General features: G+C 44.1%; 1 protein-coding gene across 3 annotated transcripts; it reads left to right on the top strand.

Moving 5' to 3' along the window:
* The first annotated feature begins 3,100 nt into the window (after positions 1-3,100).
* LOC123601754 (membrane-spanning 4-domains subfamily A member 6D-like) lies at positions 3,101-12,572 on the top strand. Of its 3 annotated transcripts, XR_006714250.1 has the most exons (7): positions 3,101-3,281; positions 4,814-4,948; positions 5,273-5,329; positions 8,188-8,397; positions 10,286-10,387; positions 11,172-11,368; positions 12,265-12,572. XR_006714250.1 is itself a non-coding variant. In XM_045485369.1 (6 exons), the coding sequence occupies exons 1-6, from the start codon at positions 3,135-3,137 to the stop codon at positions 11,265-11,267; spliced, it is 747 nt and encodes a 248-aa protein (XP_045341325.1). In that variant the 5' UTR covers positions 3,101-3,134; the 3' UTR covers positions 11,268-11,757. The 3 variants fall into 3 exon arrangements, 2 of the variants coding, with proteins under 2 accessions (XP_045341325.1, XP_045341326.1); XM_045485369.1 differs by lacking the exon at positions 12,265-12,572 and having other exon boundaries at positions 11,172-11,757; XM_045485370.1 differs by lacking the exons at positions 8,188-8,397; positions 10,286-10,387; positions 11,172-11,368; positions 12,265-12,572 and adding an exon at positions 5,626-6,454.
* Positions 12,573-16,916: the final 4,344 nt, after the last annotated feature.

Raw genomic sequence — 16,916 nt, 5'->3', positions numbered from 1 at the left:
AAACAGGCTCCAGGTTCTGAGCCATCAGCCCAGAGCCCGACGCGGGGCTTGAACTCACGGACTGCGAGATCATGACCTGGCTGAAGTCGGACGCCTAACTGACTGCGCCACCCAGGCGCCCCTAAAGGCATTTTTCAAAGCTTCTGCACAGGTGACTCTACTGACATCCAGTGGTGATAAAGAGAAATGCTTTCCCTCCGCCCCCCCCCCGCCCCCGCCCCTGAGCCCCCCAAATAAATAGAAAAGGCAAGCCAGGGTAATAATTCAGTGTCCATGGAGAATTTCCCTGTGGGCAGCTAATATGACAGTATAAAATCACACCTGCAAACTTTGTCTGCATATGTCATCAGTGAGAGGTGACAATGCATCTTTCAGAAATAATTTATTATTTGTATCTTCAAAAAGACATGAACCATTACTATAAGAAGCTAGAATACCTATATTCTTATGAAATAAAATAGGCTTTAATATGAGGCATTATTAGAGAGAAAGAGGGATATTTTATCATGATAAAAGGGTCAACAGAGCAGGAAGAAACAAGGGTAAATGAAGGTGTAATTAACAGCAGAGACCCCCAAATATAGGAAGCCAAAACTGACAGAATTGAAAGAATTCAGCAACTGCAATTGGGTTTCAATATTTTATTCTCAATCATTGATACGAAAGCTAGACAGAAAATCAAGAAGGAAATAAAAGACTTGAACACTATTAACCAACTTAACTTGATGCACATATATATATAAGATAAATCTTAATATAGGGGCACCTGGGTGGCTCAGTCGGTTAAGCGTCTGACTTTGGCTCAGGTTGTGATCTCACAGTTCGTGGGTTCGAGCCCCGCATCAGGCTCTGTGCTGACAGCTCAGAGCCTGGAGCCTGCTTCAGATTCTGTGTCTCCCTCTCTCTCTGCCCCTCCCCTGCTCATGCTCTGTCTCTCTCCCAAAAATAAATAAATATTTTTTAAAATCTTAACATAATGTAATATATATTATTTGTAGTAATGCATTTGTTATACAACAATAGAAAACAAATATAGATCATATGTTAGAACTTAAGACAATAAATTTTATAAGATTGAAATAATATAAAGTTCTCTGAACAAAACAGAATTAAACAAGAAATCAATAGCAGAGAGACTTTGTGGAATCCCCATATAGCTGTAAATTTAAATCACTCATTTCTCAATTGACTATGGGTCAAAGAAATTAAAAAAAAAAAAGAAATTGGAAAATATTTTAAATTGAATAAAAAAGAAAACATCAAATGTATGGGAGACAGCTAATCCTGGGCCTAGAGGAAAATTTATAGCTTTCAGTGCTTATATCAGAAGCAAAAATGTCCCAAATCCATAACCTTAAGCCCCCTCCCATGAAACAGGAAAAAGAGAGAGAAAACTAAATCCAAAGTAAGGAGAAATAAGGAAATAATTAAGGCTAGAGCACAGAAAAATAATGAAGAAAGACTAAGGAAAGCAAAGTTAACCCTTTGAAAATGCCAGGAAAATGAACAAACTTCAGCTACACAGACCAAACAGAAAGGAGAGAGAAGACACACATTATCAAAATCAGTTATGGAAGAGGAGACCCATCACCAACTCTACAAAAATTAAAAGCATTATAAAGCCCTTATATATAATTCCGAACAATTTTATGCCAGCAACTTACACAAATAAATGAAACTGTAAGGTAGACATAAATTACCAAAACTGATCCAAAAAGAATTAGAAATATATGAATGTATCTATAACAAGTGAAGAAATTGAAATAATATTCAAACGCTTTGCCACCAAGAAAAGCTCAGACCCAAATAGCTTCACTGGAATATATCAGATACTTAAAGAAAAATAATAACAATCCATTATAAACTTCTTCACAAAAGAAAGGAGGCGGGGGGGCGCCTGGGTGGCTCAGTCGGTTGAGCGTCCGACTTCGGCTCAGGTCATGATCTCACACTGCGTGAGTTCGAGCCCCGCATCGGGCTCTGTGCTAACAGCCTAGAGCCCGGAGCCTGCTTCAGATTCTGTCTCCCTCTCCCTCTGTCCTTCCCTTGCTCACGCTCTGTCTCTCTCTGTCTCTCAATAAATAAACGTTTAAAAAAAATTAAAAAAAAAAAAAAAGAATGAAAGGAGGGGACGGTCTCCGCTCATTCCATGAGCCAAAGCCAGACAAAGACATTAGAAGAAAGGAAAGCTACAGAATAATGTGCCTCAAGACTGCCATTTTTTTTCCATTCTCCTGAGGTCACAAGGGCAAAGTCAAATAAGATGCCGATTCTGGTGATACCTCTTTTATCACAGTGTCAGTCATAACCCAGGCAAGGGGCATCTCACCTGGGGGCTTGTTTCATAGAGTCTTTGTAGAGCCATTCTGAAGCCGCAGCTTTTGAGGTATTTCCATGGCTTCAGTAGGCGTCGACCATCACAAGGCAAAGGAAGGACAGTAGAGCATTTGCCCTCTTTTGAGTGTAAATGATGCACTTCTCCGTTAGTCCATTATACACTAATTTCTTAGGAGCCATTTTTTTTTTTTTTTTTTAAATTTTTTTTTTTTTTTTCAACGTTTATTTATTTTTGGGACAGAGAGAGACAGAGCATGAACGGGGGAGGGGCAGAGAGAGAGGGAGACACAGAATTGGAAACAGGCTCCAGGCTCTGAGCCATCAGCCCAGAGCCCGACGCGGGGCTCGAACTCACGGACCGCGAGATCGTGACCTGGCTGAAGTCGGACGCCTAACCGACTGCGCCACCCAGGCGCCCCAGGAGCCATTTTTATGGATAGAACCCTTCCTGCATCTCATAACTGGTAGGGACGTTTGAGGGTGAAATTCTTGGAATATTTGGCTATTCACTTGTTGTGGGTAGAACCAGGGGAGAGATTTCGACGTATTGCAAGTTTTGTGTGACCATCTGCCTCTCGAGATTGGTGTGCCAAACGCCGTTGGGAAACAAATATTCATGATGCCAAGTATTTGTGGTTTTCACTGCTGCATGCTGTATAAATTTCCTTCCCTAAAAGAATAGGTCAAGTCCAGACTAAAGGGCAAATACTGGCTTCCAATTTTGGGAGGCCTGAGAGCTCTATACTTTTTAAGAACTGAATGTGTTTATTTTCTCTTCCAGGGTTCGTGGCACAATCATGCTATCACGGTCCATGACCAATGAGGCCATTGCAGTTCTGACACCAAATGGCATCAGCTTCCCCCAAAGAGGGGAACCTAAACCCACCAACCACAGGCAATACAACCTCAAGAAACAACTAAAGGCAGAGGTCAAAGTTCTTGGGGTAAGCCCAATTCAGAACGTGCTGGAATGGGATGGGGAGGGGGGGCGGGGTACAGGAAAGAAACTGTAGTCTTTAGACTATGCCATGGTGGCTCTTAAGTTTTGCCAGAGGGACTCTGGGTTCATGAGTAGTCCAATGGAAGCCACTTGTAGAGCCATCCAAACCTTCCCCAGACGTAAGATGATATTAAAAATGTTTTTCCCCTCTTCTGAATACTAGCAATTGAGTCTTTGTTGATGTTTCCCTAGTTTTGCAATAGCACACTCCTCTTTTTATAAAAAATCACTTTCTTTTTTTATTGTTTTTAATGTTTCATTTATTTTTAGTAGAGAGAGAGAGAGAGAGAGAGAGTATGGGCAGAGAGAGAGCAAGACACAAAATCTGAAGCAGGCTCCAGGCCCTGAGCTGTCAGCACTGAGCCTGATGCAGGGCTCAAACTCATGAACCACAAGATTGTGGCCTGAGCCGAAGTCAGACGCTCAACTGACTGAGTCACCCGGGAGCCCCCAAAATCACTCTCTTGAAGTGTAATCAGAGTACAAAAAGCCATATGTCTACATGTTTTACCAGAGTAATGGTGATAAATAATTCCATATTTTATGTATGTTTTTTTCTATGTGTTCACCAATTGCATGCTTAGGCAACCTGACTGATGTTTTTGAAGGGAATTTTTCCCTCACCACAAATCATGAGAAAAATAAACTTCTCTCCCCTCTTTTATCCTTCCCTTCTGAGAACAGGGATGATATGTGTCTTTTGTTAGCTTCTCTCCTCTCATGCATGATTTGCTAGAGCTCTGCGGACTGAAGGGAGGAGAGCTGGGAGGGATATATGTAGGACTGGAATTATCTCTGCAGTTATATGATCTAAGGCTGCAGAACCTGGGGGGACCCTTTGCCTTGCCTCAAATACATGATCCTGTGGGGTACTTTGAGGTTCGTGGGACATAATGTTTGGAAAACTGCTTGGCAAATATTCACAGGGCTGGAAATATCTGCAGTGGGGGTCAAGGAGGCAACCTTGGCTCCTTGGAAGCCAAGATCCACAGCTGTAGGGACGTGGACTGGAGGGGTCAAGGAGCCGACCGGAGGGTCAGGTTCTCTGTTGTGTCCAGCAGGGTGTGGGAGATGAAGGGAGGGACTTCCACATCACCAGTGCCAAGGCGGTGTGAGGGCTCTCAGATCGCCCCTGTTTCCATAAGAGACAGCAGAGTCGGTAGTAACAGAATGAGAGAGCCAGGAAAAACAGTCCAACACTGAGCCGGGAGCAAGGGCCATGAGCCAGAGAGGCAGAGATGCTCGAAGGCTTGCTGAGCACTGCCAGATGGCCCGAGACTATAGTTTTCTGTGACACAGCAGCATTTCCTCCAACATCTTTGTGGAGCCCCCACCCCAGACCTTTTACAGTGTCTGTATCCTTGCTGGGATCCTGTAGACGGTGATGATGTGCGAGGACCCTGGGAGAGATGGAGAGGCTTTGCCTCTCCAAACGCTGACTTTAATCCTCTGTCTCCCTTCTTCTTCTTCCAACAGGCTATTCAGATCCTGTGCGGGGTGATGGTGTTGAGTTTGGGGATCATTTTGGTATCTGTTCCGTCCTCTCCATCCTTTACCCCGGTGTTTTCCACCCTTTTGAAGTCTGCTTACCCATTCATGGGAGGCTTGTGTGTGAGTAGAGATCCTTAGGAGGACAAGCGGGGTGGAAGTGGGAAGAAGATGCCAGGAGGACAGGCTGCGCACCTGTCAGCTCACTGTCTGCCGGGAGCAAGGGGTCAATGTTAGAACATGTTTCCCTGTGCGTATAGCCCAAGGAAGAGTTGAGTCGGGTGGGATAGCAGGAGTCACCTGATTCTACATCTGTGTCTTGGTTGGCTCAAATAATCATTTCTTCTGAAGATCACCTTACTTTTCATCTCATCACCTTGTGGCTAACACTGCGGCTTCGTGTATACGTAGAAACTGACCTCACCGTTGTCTCTCCTTTCTGAGTAGTTTGTCATTTCTGGAACTCTGTCAGTCATCATGGAGAAAAAGTCAACTAAGCCTTTGGTGAGTATAAGAACTCTGTCCCACTACTCATGGATCGAAACGAAATTTAGGGAGAACTCTCCAGGGTCAATGTCTCCACCTTGCAGGTTCAGAGCGGATATTTATCAGAGTCAGGAATGGAGTCTGGATTATCCATATTCCTGTCCAGTGCACCCTCCTCCGGTCACTGCACGCTCAATCACAGACTTCATTCAGGGTACTGTCTTATACTCTAGATCAGTGCCCAGGAATCTATTCTAGAAAAAGTCTGCCTCCTTATAATGCACTTTTGATGGTGACTGGACTTTAAATTTAAGTCTTCAGGGACGAAGACGGTGACAGTGTTACAAAGAGGTGTATGTGTTGTGGATTCTGTCCAAACCCTTGAGAAAAGCCAGTCAAAATTGTTATGTGGGGAATTCTCTCTCATTCTTTTATCTATCTGATCTAAAACTCAATACTTTTGGAGGATCTGAGTATAAACTCTCGAGTCCTAAAAGGTGTCATTAATTATTGGTATTGGATAAAAAAAAACAAATTTTCCTGCGTTTAACTCTTCCAGGAAAGCCAGGATTGGGAGTGGCAGGGAGAGGAAAGATGGATTGTAGGGAGGTTTCTAATCTGTAAAGTTTCACTAAATCTTCACTCAATCCTAGGTCCCTCAAGTAGTTTGATGTTGGGGGTCACATGTGAGAATGCCATAGAACAAAGTAGCAGAGAAACTCCATTTGGAAGCTCTGCTTAAAAAAAAAAAAATCTCCTGAAGAGAGCAGGAAATTAGAGTGAGTGCTCAAGACAATGCCAATCCCCCTCTCTCTCTCTCTCTTTCTCTCTCTCCCTCTCTCACTCTCTCTCTCATCAGACTTTAGAGGTTGATTACTCGGAACCCTTACCTAGCCCCCAAGCTGCTAGATCAGTGCTGTCCTATAGAACTTACTGGAATAGCAGAGATGAAGCAATCACACTGCCAGTCACATGTTGCAACTGAGAACCGGAAATGTGGCCAGTGAAATAGACAAACTGAACTTCAAATTCTATTTCAGTTTACTTTAAATATAAGTAGCCTGTGGCTAGTGACAACCGTATTGGATAATGTTTCTAGGGGCCCCCCAGGGGGGCTCAGTCGGTTAAGCATCCAACTCTTGACCTTGGCTCAGGTCATGATCTCATGGTTCGTGGGATCAAGCCCCGCACTGGGCTCTGTGCCGACAGTGCAGAGCCTGCTTGGGATTCTCTCTCTCATTTCCTTCTGCCCCTCCCACACATGCACATGCTTGCTCACTCTCCCTCTCTCTCAAAATAAATAAATAAATAAATATTTTTTTAAAGACTAATGTTTCTAGATTATCGGGGAAGCTTATGGGACCCTTACCCCAGAGAAGAGCAACACCAGAGTGAACAGAGCAGCAAACTCAAGGCCATGGGGGTGTGAGCTTTGGGTGCACTCAGGCTCACCAAGTCATGAATCTTGTAGTGAATTCTACTGTGTTCACACATTATACCAGCCCTTTCTGAGGTGGAGGGAGAGTGCTGTCCCAGAACAAACCTAAATTATTCTAAGAAACCTATACTCTAGAAATCAGGTTATCAGGAGGCCCAGGAGCGTGCACCTTAGTCATTATTTTAGGGAATGGGGGTTTGGAGGAGAAAAATGCCCTGCCTATTCTCTACTGGGCCCCAAATCTCCAACTGCTGAGCCCCTAAAGGAAGAGGAACCTAGACAGGATTATGTGATATTCTTTTTTTTTTTTTTTAATTTTTTTTTTCAACGTTTATTTATTTTTGGGATAGAGAGAGACAGAGCATGAACGGGGGAGGGGCAGAGAGAGAGGGAGACACAGAATCGGAAACAGGCTCCAGGCTCCGAGCCACCAGCCCAGAGCCCGACGCGGGGCTCGAACTCATGGACCGCGAGATCGTGACCTGGCTGAAGTCGGACGCTTAGCCGACTGCGCCACCCAGGCGCCCCATGTGATATTCTAATTTGTGGCTACTGGGAGTTCCCTGGACCACACTCACCTATAAATACAGCTTTCAGGATCATCCTCGCTCGAGTCCCCTTTCCTGTGAGTCGGGGTAGAAGAGACCACATCTCTGAGCTCAGTGTATTTGTTGCCCTCACTCACTTCGTACGTGTGGAAACGAGACCCAGAGTGGAAAATGGAACTGGGGAACGGAGCACAAACTGAGAGGGTCGCAGGCGAAGCTACTACCATGATGTCAGCTTCCTAACACCCAGTCTGACCTTCTGCCTCACCCTGCCACTCACGTGCTACACCATCCTCGGGCCTAAGACTACAACTCTCTCTATACACTCCTTCATACAGAGCTCTGGGTATGACCACTCGTTCATACAGAGCCCTGGGTCTGTCCACTCCAGGGCTCACCTAAGCCCGACTACACTGTGTCCCCATATTCCTATCTGGGTGGCTGGGCGTTGAAGAAGGTGGGGTGCAAGGAGGAGCGCCTTGCTTCATCTGCCTCCTCTGCTTCCACCAGGAGTTTCTGGATGAGTTGGGGGAGAAAGAAATCACATCTGCCTTTGGTCATACCTTTTAGGGGATTCTGTAGACACGGCCTCAGGAAGCCCAGCCATCAGTCCTGGGTAAAGGATTCAGGAGAGGAATATTCTCTGTCACCTACTGAAGTCCTACGTGGGGAGAAACATTTCATTTATTCATTCACCTAGCCAAGATGTACCTTCTAGGTTCAGAGATGTTGCTAAGTGCTGGGGAGACATACAGGTTTAAGTCTACCCATGCTAGACTTCCTGAAGGACACAGATTAGAAAGTCAGGTTCCGCAATGCATTGGCAGAGAGGGATGATAGAACGTTGGTTGCTCATCGGAAGTGATTCTTACTCAGCATTTGTCTGTCAGGTTCAGAGCAGCGTGGTTGCAAACATTCTGAGCTCTCTATGTGCTCTGGTGGGTTTCATTCTCCTCTCTGTCATGTTGGATGCTGTGGATCCTGCCTTTCGGAAGTGTACCTTCAACGAAGAGCAAAGAAAACCTGAACGGACTACATTTAGCTATTTTATTAACCCATATATGGACAAACAATGCATCACGGCCAAAACCACTCTGACCGTAAGTATTTTTAGATGGGTTGTTCCAGTCATATGAGGTTTCTGAAAGCCTTGACTTGTCGTTACCCCTTCTGTTGAAAATCTGTCTAACTCTTTCTGGTTTGGGCATCTGGGGGAAGGCCAAGGCTCTGTCTTCCCAAAGAGGGGGGCACTGCCCGACCGAGATGACAGGGTAGGCTCTGGGGCAGTGAAATGGAGTAGAACAGGCAATGACAAATAAAGGTGATAAGGAAAAGCTAAAACTTACCTTGATAGAGTTTCTTAATAATCAAAGTAATTCTGTTGTTAGAGTCATAAAATAGGAGTTTGCCAAACCAAAAATCTTGGCACGAGGAAAGGTAAATTCAGAAAGGCAAAGACAGCAGGAAGATGTAAGTGATCAGGAAGCATGGAAAGTATGTGTACTAGGGTGTTAACTTGGCCTGAGCAGACATCAGGCCCAGCACTGAGAAGTAGAGGGTAGGAAGTGTGACCCTGGAGGTGAGGGCTTCTCCTTCCGGTGACCGCAGTGATGAACAGTATTGATCGAGTGAGAACGCAGCATCATTGCTCTTTGTTATAACTTACAGAGGTGGAATTTATTAAGTTGAGAAATATATATAGGAGGATGGAGAATGGCAACTGATAACAATTGGCACTGTTAGGGAAAAGAAAGCAATGAAGTTTGGCTAATAGAAATAATGTCTTAGGTTGGAGCATTGAAGGGTATGTGTGTGGTCAGAAAACCCCGAGAAAGACACGAATAAAAGGGCTCCAGAATATCTGTTGTCCTGCAATCACAAAAGTGGGTGATGTCAAGGACACAGCTGGAGGATGGCCAGAGCTGGTCAAGCACGTGCTTGCACACCACTCCTTATGGAGCTGGCCCAAGGAACTTGTTTCCCTCCAGGTTCGTGATATGATCATGGGGAAAAGGTACCTGCAAATGAGGTTGGCAGTAATTGACATAACCCCACACTTGGTGGAGCCAGCTCATGGTGAGAATCATCCTGGAGAGAAGTTTAGGAGGGATTTGTATAATGAATAAAGTATGAATTGGTGAGGGATCATTTTGCTTTATAAATAAAGGGACTATAGTGAGCTTGCTTGCTAGGACAATTTCTCGTTAACGTCCACGAGTTGCGTTTCCTCTTCCACTGTGTGTAAATAGACGAGAAGTTCGTGCAGTCACATTTGCTCTCCTGTCCTATCATCTCGCCCGGTCTGCACGAAGGCTGCCTCAGGACAGAAATGGTAGAACCTAGTCTCTTGGTGGAGCGTCTTTTTTGAGTTGGTTTGCTTTGTCAGTGAGGGTGGCGGCTTTGTTTATGCTGTGTTTATTGCCTTGATTGTTCTTTCTCACTCTCACAGACATCAAGAGAGGCTAAGAAAGCCCATCCAGAGGGGGTGTTAATATTGCCTTTTACAAAGGACTTGCACCAATGAGGTCAAAACCTCATTGGTTCTCAGATCCCCCTGAGAAGGAAGTATCATGGCGCACATTTGACAAATGAGGAAACAAGCTAGAGAAGCAGAGACTTCGGGCCCACTCAGCTGCTTGAGCGGTAGAGGTGAGGCTGAGACAAGAACGGGAGCTGGCCTTTCCCAGCCTGGGAGTTATTATACCATTAGCTGAGTCAACGATGTAATCAGATACAGCTATGTCTCCGAGCGAAACGTACAATGCACAAAGTGGATTATGTGTAGCTGATGTAATTACAGTTCATCCTCCCTCTCAAGGGTCTAAATAAGCAAAGGGATTAAACTAAGCCAATTGCTAGGCTGGGCAGGAGCAGTGTGCTCTTCACTCTGTGATGGTTGAGGCCTTCATCCCTACAATCGCCGCCCAACAAGGGATGAGGGCTTCAGTTGACTCAAGCACTGCCAATCTTGTATTTCCTCCACTGCAGGGAACTCTGTCTGTGATGCTGATTTACACGGCGCTGGAGTTCTGCCTGGCTGCGCTCTCTGCCGTGATTTGGTGGAAACAGGCTCACTCTGACTTCCCTGGGGTGAGTGTGCTGGCCGGCCTCCCCGAATCCTGCCAGGTGTATTTCAGGTTCAGGGTTGTGTTGAGTGATGTCAGCTAGAGTGACTGACGGGCTGGCAGTTGTCGGTCATGAGATATACATCGGAGCTGGTTTGATGGGGATGGAAGACAGATGAGGAAAGCAGATAACGACTGGGGAGCTGACTGGCTGAGGGTCAACCAAATGGAATGGTTGAACCTGAAAAATGGACCGGTTCGGTCTCCTATCTTGTAAATGCAGAAACCTGGAAGTTAAGTGGCCTGCCTGGCATTGTGTGTGAGTCTGTGCTGTGCTCGGGTCCCTAGAACTTGGCTTGTGTCTTTCCTAGACAGCCCCAGTCTCCTTAACGGTCTTGACTCAGTGAAAGATATTTGCACATGACTGGATTTGGCAAACGTCCTTTGCTCTGGCTTCACCTTCCTGTGATCTTCAAATTCTTTTTTCACCTAAAAGATACTTTTAAAAACTTGTTGTTTCAAATCCCATGGGACAGCACCCTCCCACCACCATAGACTCACAGCTTCATTTAACCAAATTAAAAAGCCTTGATTTATCCAAAATTTTATTACCGAAAGCAGGATGAATACTGAGCTGATGAGCAGCACTTATTTAAAGAGCTTAATGACATGCTACACTCATCTTGTATAACACACATGCATACACACACACACACACACACAGATTGGAGGAAATGACATCGAGAGATGTATATATTAAGCTGAACCTTAGTGAAGTCTGAAGAACTAACATATTTTGTTTCTTTTAGCGTGTGCTTTTCCTGCCTCAGAGTTGCAAGAATAAATCCAGCACACCCTCAAAGGCATTTTGTGACCCTGGATATGAAGAACTAGTAACTTCTTAGGGGAAATAGTCATCAGAAATTTGGCTTTATGATAATGTATGAAGACCAGCCAGAGAAACTCAAGAAAGCAAAGTTTGAGTTCCCTGAAATGTAGCGTTTAGGTAATGAGCACTGGAAATGTATATGTTTGTTTTCTTGTTGCTGAATATATGTGTTCAGTAGGGGGGGTCTTGGTTTGGCATTAGGTAAAAGCACAGATGTGTAAGTTACCATCGACTAGACCGCCAAACAGTCAGACATTTACCAAAAACCTAGGTAGGATCGTGTGATTTAGTGATCATGCCGAAGTAAAGGAGACAACTCTTTCCTGTCCCCCTTAATCGCCAACAGGAGTTAACTGACTTACGGCGGCGTTCCGACTCTTTCATAGTAGACAGTAGTGTTCCCTCACAGGATTTTACTCATCACCACATGTAGACAAGCCCCGTACAATTAAACCTCAGGAGCTCTGTAAGTAATTGGCTTCAAAATAAAATCTTTATTTGATTTCTATGATGTGTATTTTATCAATACCACCAAACAATTAACTCAATTCTACCTGGAGATAACATCTAACCCTACAGGTTAAGGGCTCAGTCCTATTAGACTGTGACCCTACCACCCTCTTCCCACTTCAGATGCCAGTAGTAGGTCCAGATTGTCACCTGAGCTTCTGGCCCACTGGCTACAGGTGGAGGTTCCCAAGCCCCCTCCTTAGTTCAACTAATTTGCTAGAGTGACTCACAGAACTCAGAGAAATGTTTCACTTACTATTACCAGTTTATTGTAAAAGGATATAACTCTAGAAAAGCCATAGGGAAGAGATACAGAGGGCAAGGAATGGGAAATGCTGTGAAGGACCACTCTTCCCGAATCTCTTTGTTTTTACCAAGAAGCTATCCCAATCCTGTTCTGGCGTTTTATGGAGGCTTTGTTACATACCCATGATCGATTAAATCATTGCCCATTGGTGATAAAACTCAATTTTTACCCCCTCTCTCCCCTCTCTTCTTTCCAGAGGCCAGGGGGGTGGACTGAAAGTTCCAATCCTCTCATCAATCATAAGGTGGGTTTCTCTGCTTGGGGAGGGTCCCCAACCTATCCTTAGGTTCCCTGAGGGCTTTTCCCAAAGCTAGACTTCTCTTAGCTTTGAGTCCTTTCTCAGAAAAGGCAGCCAGCCCTTTAGGCAACACTCAAAGTCACTTCTTACCATTGGTTCAACATAACCAGCATGTTAACCACCTGTGTCTTTTAAGCGGCCACGCCCCTCAAGCCTGAGTGAAATGAGATTGGCATCTACCTTGAGATCTGAAGATGTATTGAAAACACGTGTGTTTCACATAGAACATGCTCCGTTGAGTTTTATTTTCAATTTTCTTCCACCACCGCCACCACCCCCCCCCCCCACCAACTTTTTCCCTTACGCCAACTTGATTCTCTAAACAATTTGAATCTCTGTCTGCCTCTGGATTTTGAAACTGATTAATCTCCTAAGATCTTTCATTCCTCCAAGAGTGTCTGTACAGGGCTCTAAACAGAGAATCTCAGACTGCAGCAATTTATTTTCTCTTCCCTTTGCTGCCAAGGAAGATTTTAGAATTAAAGGCATTTTTCTTTTTTTTTTTTTTTTTTTTTTTTTTTTTTCAACGTTTATTTATTTTTGGGACAGAGAGAGACAGAGCATGAACGGGGGAGGGGCAGAGAGAGAGGGAGACACAGAATCGGAAACAGGCTCCAGGTTCTGAGCCATCAGCCCAGAGCCCGACGCGGGGCTTGAACTCACGGACTGCGAGATCATGACCTGGCTGAAGTCGGACGCCTAACTGACTGCGCCACCCAGGCGCCCCTAAAGGCATTTTTCAAAGCTTCTGCACAGGTGACTCTACTGACATCCAGTGGTGATAAAGAGAAATGCTTTCCCTCCGCCCCCCCCCCCGCCCCCGCCCCTGAGCCCCCCAAATAAATAGAAAAGGCAAGCCAGGGTAATAATTCAGTGTCCATGGAGAATTTCCCTGTGGGCAGCTAATATGACAGTATAAAATCACACCTGCAAACTTTGTCTGCATATGTCATCAGTGAGAGGTGACAATGCATCTTTCAGAAATAATTTATTATTTGTATCTTCAAAAAGACATGAACCATTACTATAAGAAGCTAGAATACCTATATTCTTATGAAATAAAATAGGCTTTAATATGAGGCATTATTAGAGAGAAAGAGGGATATTTTATCATGATAAAAGGGTCAACAGAGCAGGAAGAAACAAGGGTAAATGAAGGTGTAATTAACAGCAGAGACCCCCAAATATAGGAAGCCAAAACTGACAGAATTGAAAGAATTCAGCAACTGCAATTGGGTTTCAATATTTTATTCTCAATCATTGATACGAAAGCTAGACAGAAAATCAAGAAGGAAATAAAAGACTTGAACACTATTAACCAACTTAACTTGATGCACATATATATATAAGATAAATCTTAATATAGGGGCACCTGGGTGGCTCAGTCGGTTAAGCGTCTGACTTTGGCTCAGGTTGTGATCTCACAGTTCGTGGGTTCGAGCCCCGCATCAGGCTCTGTGCTGACAGCTCAGAGCCTGGAGCCTGCTTCAGATTCTGTGTCTCCCTCTCTCTCTGCCCCTCCCCTGCTCATGCTCTGTCTCTCTCCCAAAAATAAATAAATATTTTTTAAAATCTTAACATAATGTAATATATATTATTTGTAGTAATGCATTTGTTATACAACAATAGAAAACAAATATAGATCATATGTTAGAACTTAAGACAATAAATTTTATAAGATTGAAATAATATAAAGTTCTCTGAACAAAACAGAATTAAACAAGAAATCAATAGCAGAGAGACTTTGTGGAATCCCCATATAGCTGTAAATTTAAATCACTCATTTCTCAATTGACTATGGGTCAAAGAAATTAAAAAAAAAAAAGAAATTGGAAAATATTTTAAATTGAATAAAAAAGAAAACATCAAATGTATGGGAGACAGCTAATCCTGGGCCTAGAGGAAAATTTATAGCTTTCAGTGCTTATATCAGAAGCAAAAATGTCCCAAATCCATAACCTTAAGCCCCCTCCCATGAAACAGGAAAAAGAGAGAGAAAACTAAATCCAAAGTAAGGAGAAATAAGGAAATAATTAAGGCTAGAGCACAGAAAAATAATGAAGAAAGACTAAGGAAAGCAAAGTTAACCCTTTGAAAATGCCAGGAAAATGAACAAACTTCAGCTACACAGACCAAACAGAAAGGAGAGAGAAGACACACATTATCAAAATCAGTTATGGAAGAGGAGACCCATCACCAACTCTACAAAAATTAAAAGCATTATAAAGCCCTTATATATAATTCCGAACAATTTTATGCCAGCAACTTACACAAATAAATGAAACTGTAAGGTAGACATAAATTACCAAAACTGATCCAAAAAGAATTAGAAATATATGAATGTATCTATAACAAGTGAAGAAATTGAAATAATATTCAAACGCTTTGCCACCAAGAAAAGCTCAGACCCAAATAGCTTCACTGGAATATATCAGATACTTAAAGAAAAATAATAACAATCCATTATAAACTTCTTCACAAAAGAAAGGAGGCGGGGGGGCGCCTGGGTGGCTCAGTCGGTTGAGCGTCCGACTTCGGCTCAGGTCATGATCTCACACTGCGTGAGTTCGAGCCCCGCATCGGGCTCTGTGCTAACAGCCTAGAGCCCGGAGCCTGCTTCAGATTCTGTCTCCCTCTCCCTCTGTCCTTCCCTTGCTCACGCTCTGTCTCTCTCTGTCTCTCAATAAATAAACGTTTAAAAAAAATTAAAAAAAAAAAAAAAGAATGAAAGGAGGGGACGGTCTCCGCTCATTCCATGAGCCAAAGCCAGACAAAGACATTAGAAGAAAGGAAAGCTACAGAATAATGTGCCTCAAGACTGCCATTTTTTTTCCATTCTCCTGAGGTCACAAGGGCAAAGTCAAATAAGATGCCGATTCTGGTGATACCTCTTTTATCACAGTGTCAGTCATAACCCAGGCAAGGGGCATCTCACCTGGGGGCTTGTTTCATAGAGTCTTTGTAGAGCCATTCTGAAGCCGCAGCTTTTGAGGTATTTCCATGGCTTCAGTAGGCGTCGACCATCACAAGGCAAAGGAAGGACAGTAGAGCATTTGCCCTCTTTTGAGTGTAAATGATGCACTTCTCCGTTAGTCCATTATACACTAATTTCTTAGGAGCCATTTTTTTTTTTTTTTTTAAATTTTTTTTTTTTTTTTCAACGTTTATTTATTTTTGGGACAGAGAGAGACAGAGCATGAACGGGGGAGGGGCAGAGAGAGAGGGAGACACAGAATTGGAAACAGGCTCCAGGCTCTGAGCCATCAGCCCAGAGCCCGACGCGGGGCTCGAACTCACGGACCGCGAGATCGTGACCTGGCTGAAGTCGGACGCCTAACCGACTGCGCCACCCAGGCGCCCCAGGAGCCATTTTTATAGATGTAGACAATTGATCGGTGTGATTTGTCCCCGTTCCTTTGGCTGGCGCTCCTCCTACTGGCCAAAGAGGGAAAAGCTCACTCTTGGTCTTGTTAAGCAGGAACGCTAAAAAGGAATGCTCAGCTGACTTGCCATTCTTTTGCAGTTCCTTACTCATCCATTTTGCTAGATCCTCAGGTCAGGTTTCTATCATTTCCATATTATACCGGGAAGTCCTATTATCAGCAACTGATTTTTTTTTTAATTTTTTTTTTAACGTTTATTTATTATTGAGAGACACAGAGCGTGAGCAGGGGAGGGGTAGAGAGAGGGGGAGACATAGAATCTGAAGTAGGCTCCAGGCTCTGAGCAGTCAGCACAGAGCCTGATGCGGGGCTCGAACTCACAAACTGCGAGATCATGACCTGAGCCGAAGTCGGTCGCTCAACCAACTGAGCCACCCAGGCGCCCCAGCAACTGATTTTAAAGCCTGTGCCACCTCAAACCGAAGGGGTTCAGTAACCACCTGGGCATTCCCTTTATCAAAACCTTTTTACTTATAAATAAATCCTTAGTAATATTTTTAGTTAAAGATGAATCTGGGTCTTCAATGCAATGTCACTTCTGATGCCCAATGTTCCAGTGGTAGCGGTTAGGGTTTAATTTCTTTTTATTTAAAAAAATTTTTTTTCTTACATTTATTTATTTTTGAGAAACAGAGTGAGACAAAGCGTGAGCAGGGGAAGGGCAGAGAGAGAAGGAGACACAGAATCTGAAGCAGGCTCCAGGCTCTGAGCAAGAGGTCAGCACAGAGCCTGATGCGGGGCTCGAAACCACGAACTGTGAGATCATGACCTGAGCCGAAGTCGGATGCTCAACAGACTGAGCCACCCAGGCGCCCCAGGGTTTAATTTCTAAAGAAGACTCATAGGATCCAAATGGACTATGTGTCCCACTTTAAGATCTATTTTGCAGGACTAGGACATGATATAGCAACAGCGTTAAACTAAAGATGTGCGTTCCAGCTAATGACTGCCACATTGCAAGGGGTCCATAATGAAGGGCTTGTGTTCCAATTGCCCTCCCTTTCCCCCTGTGATGCACGTTTGTTTTTGATAAGGAATCCCAAAAGAAAACCTCAGGACCAGGACCAAATTGTATTGGTTTGGGGGCTTCTTATACCTGGCTTGTCA

This window comes from Leopardus geoffroyi, chromosome D1 (assembly GCF_018350155.1).
Source record: "Leopardus geoffroyi isolate Oge1 chromosome D1, O.geoffroyi_Oge1_pat1.0, whole genome shotgun sequence".
In the NCBI taxonomy this organism is placed as follows: Eukaryota; Metazoa; Chordata; class Mammalia; order Carnivora; family Felidae; genus Leopardus; species Leopardus geoffroyi.
Note: the sequence above shows the minus strand (reverse complement) of the source record. Positions and strands in the feature narration are given on the sequence as shown.

Excerpts from the sequence above, each read along its gene's own strand:
- LOC123601754 (XM_045485369.1), top strand. The coding sequence starts at position 3,135 with ATGCTATCACGGTCCATGACCAATGAGGCCATTGCAGTTCTGACACCA. Across the intron at positions 4,949-5,272 it reads CATTCATGGGAGGCTTGTGT|TTTGTCATTTCTGGAACTCT; the intron begins GTGAGTAGAGAT and ends CTTTCTGAGTAG. Across the intron at positions 10,388-11,171 it reads CTCACTCTGACTTCCCTGGG|CGTGTGCTTTTCCTGCCTCA; the intron begins GTGAGTGTGCTG and ends TGTTTCTTTTAG.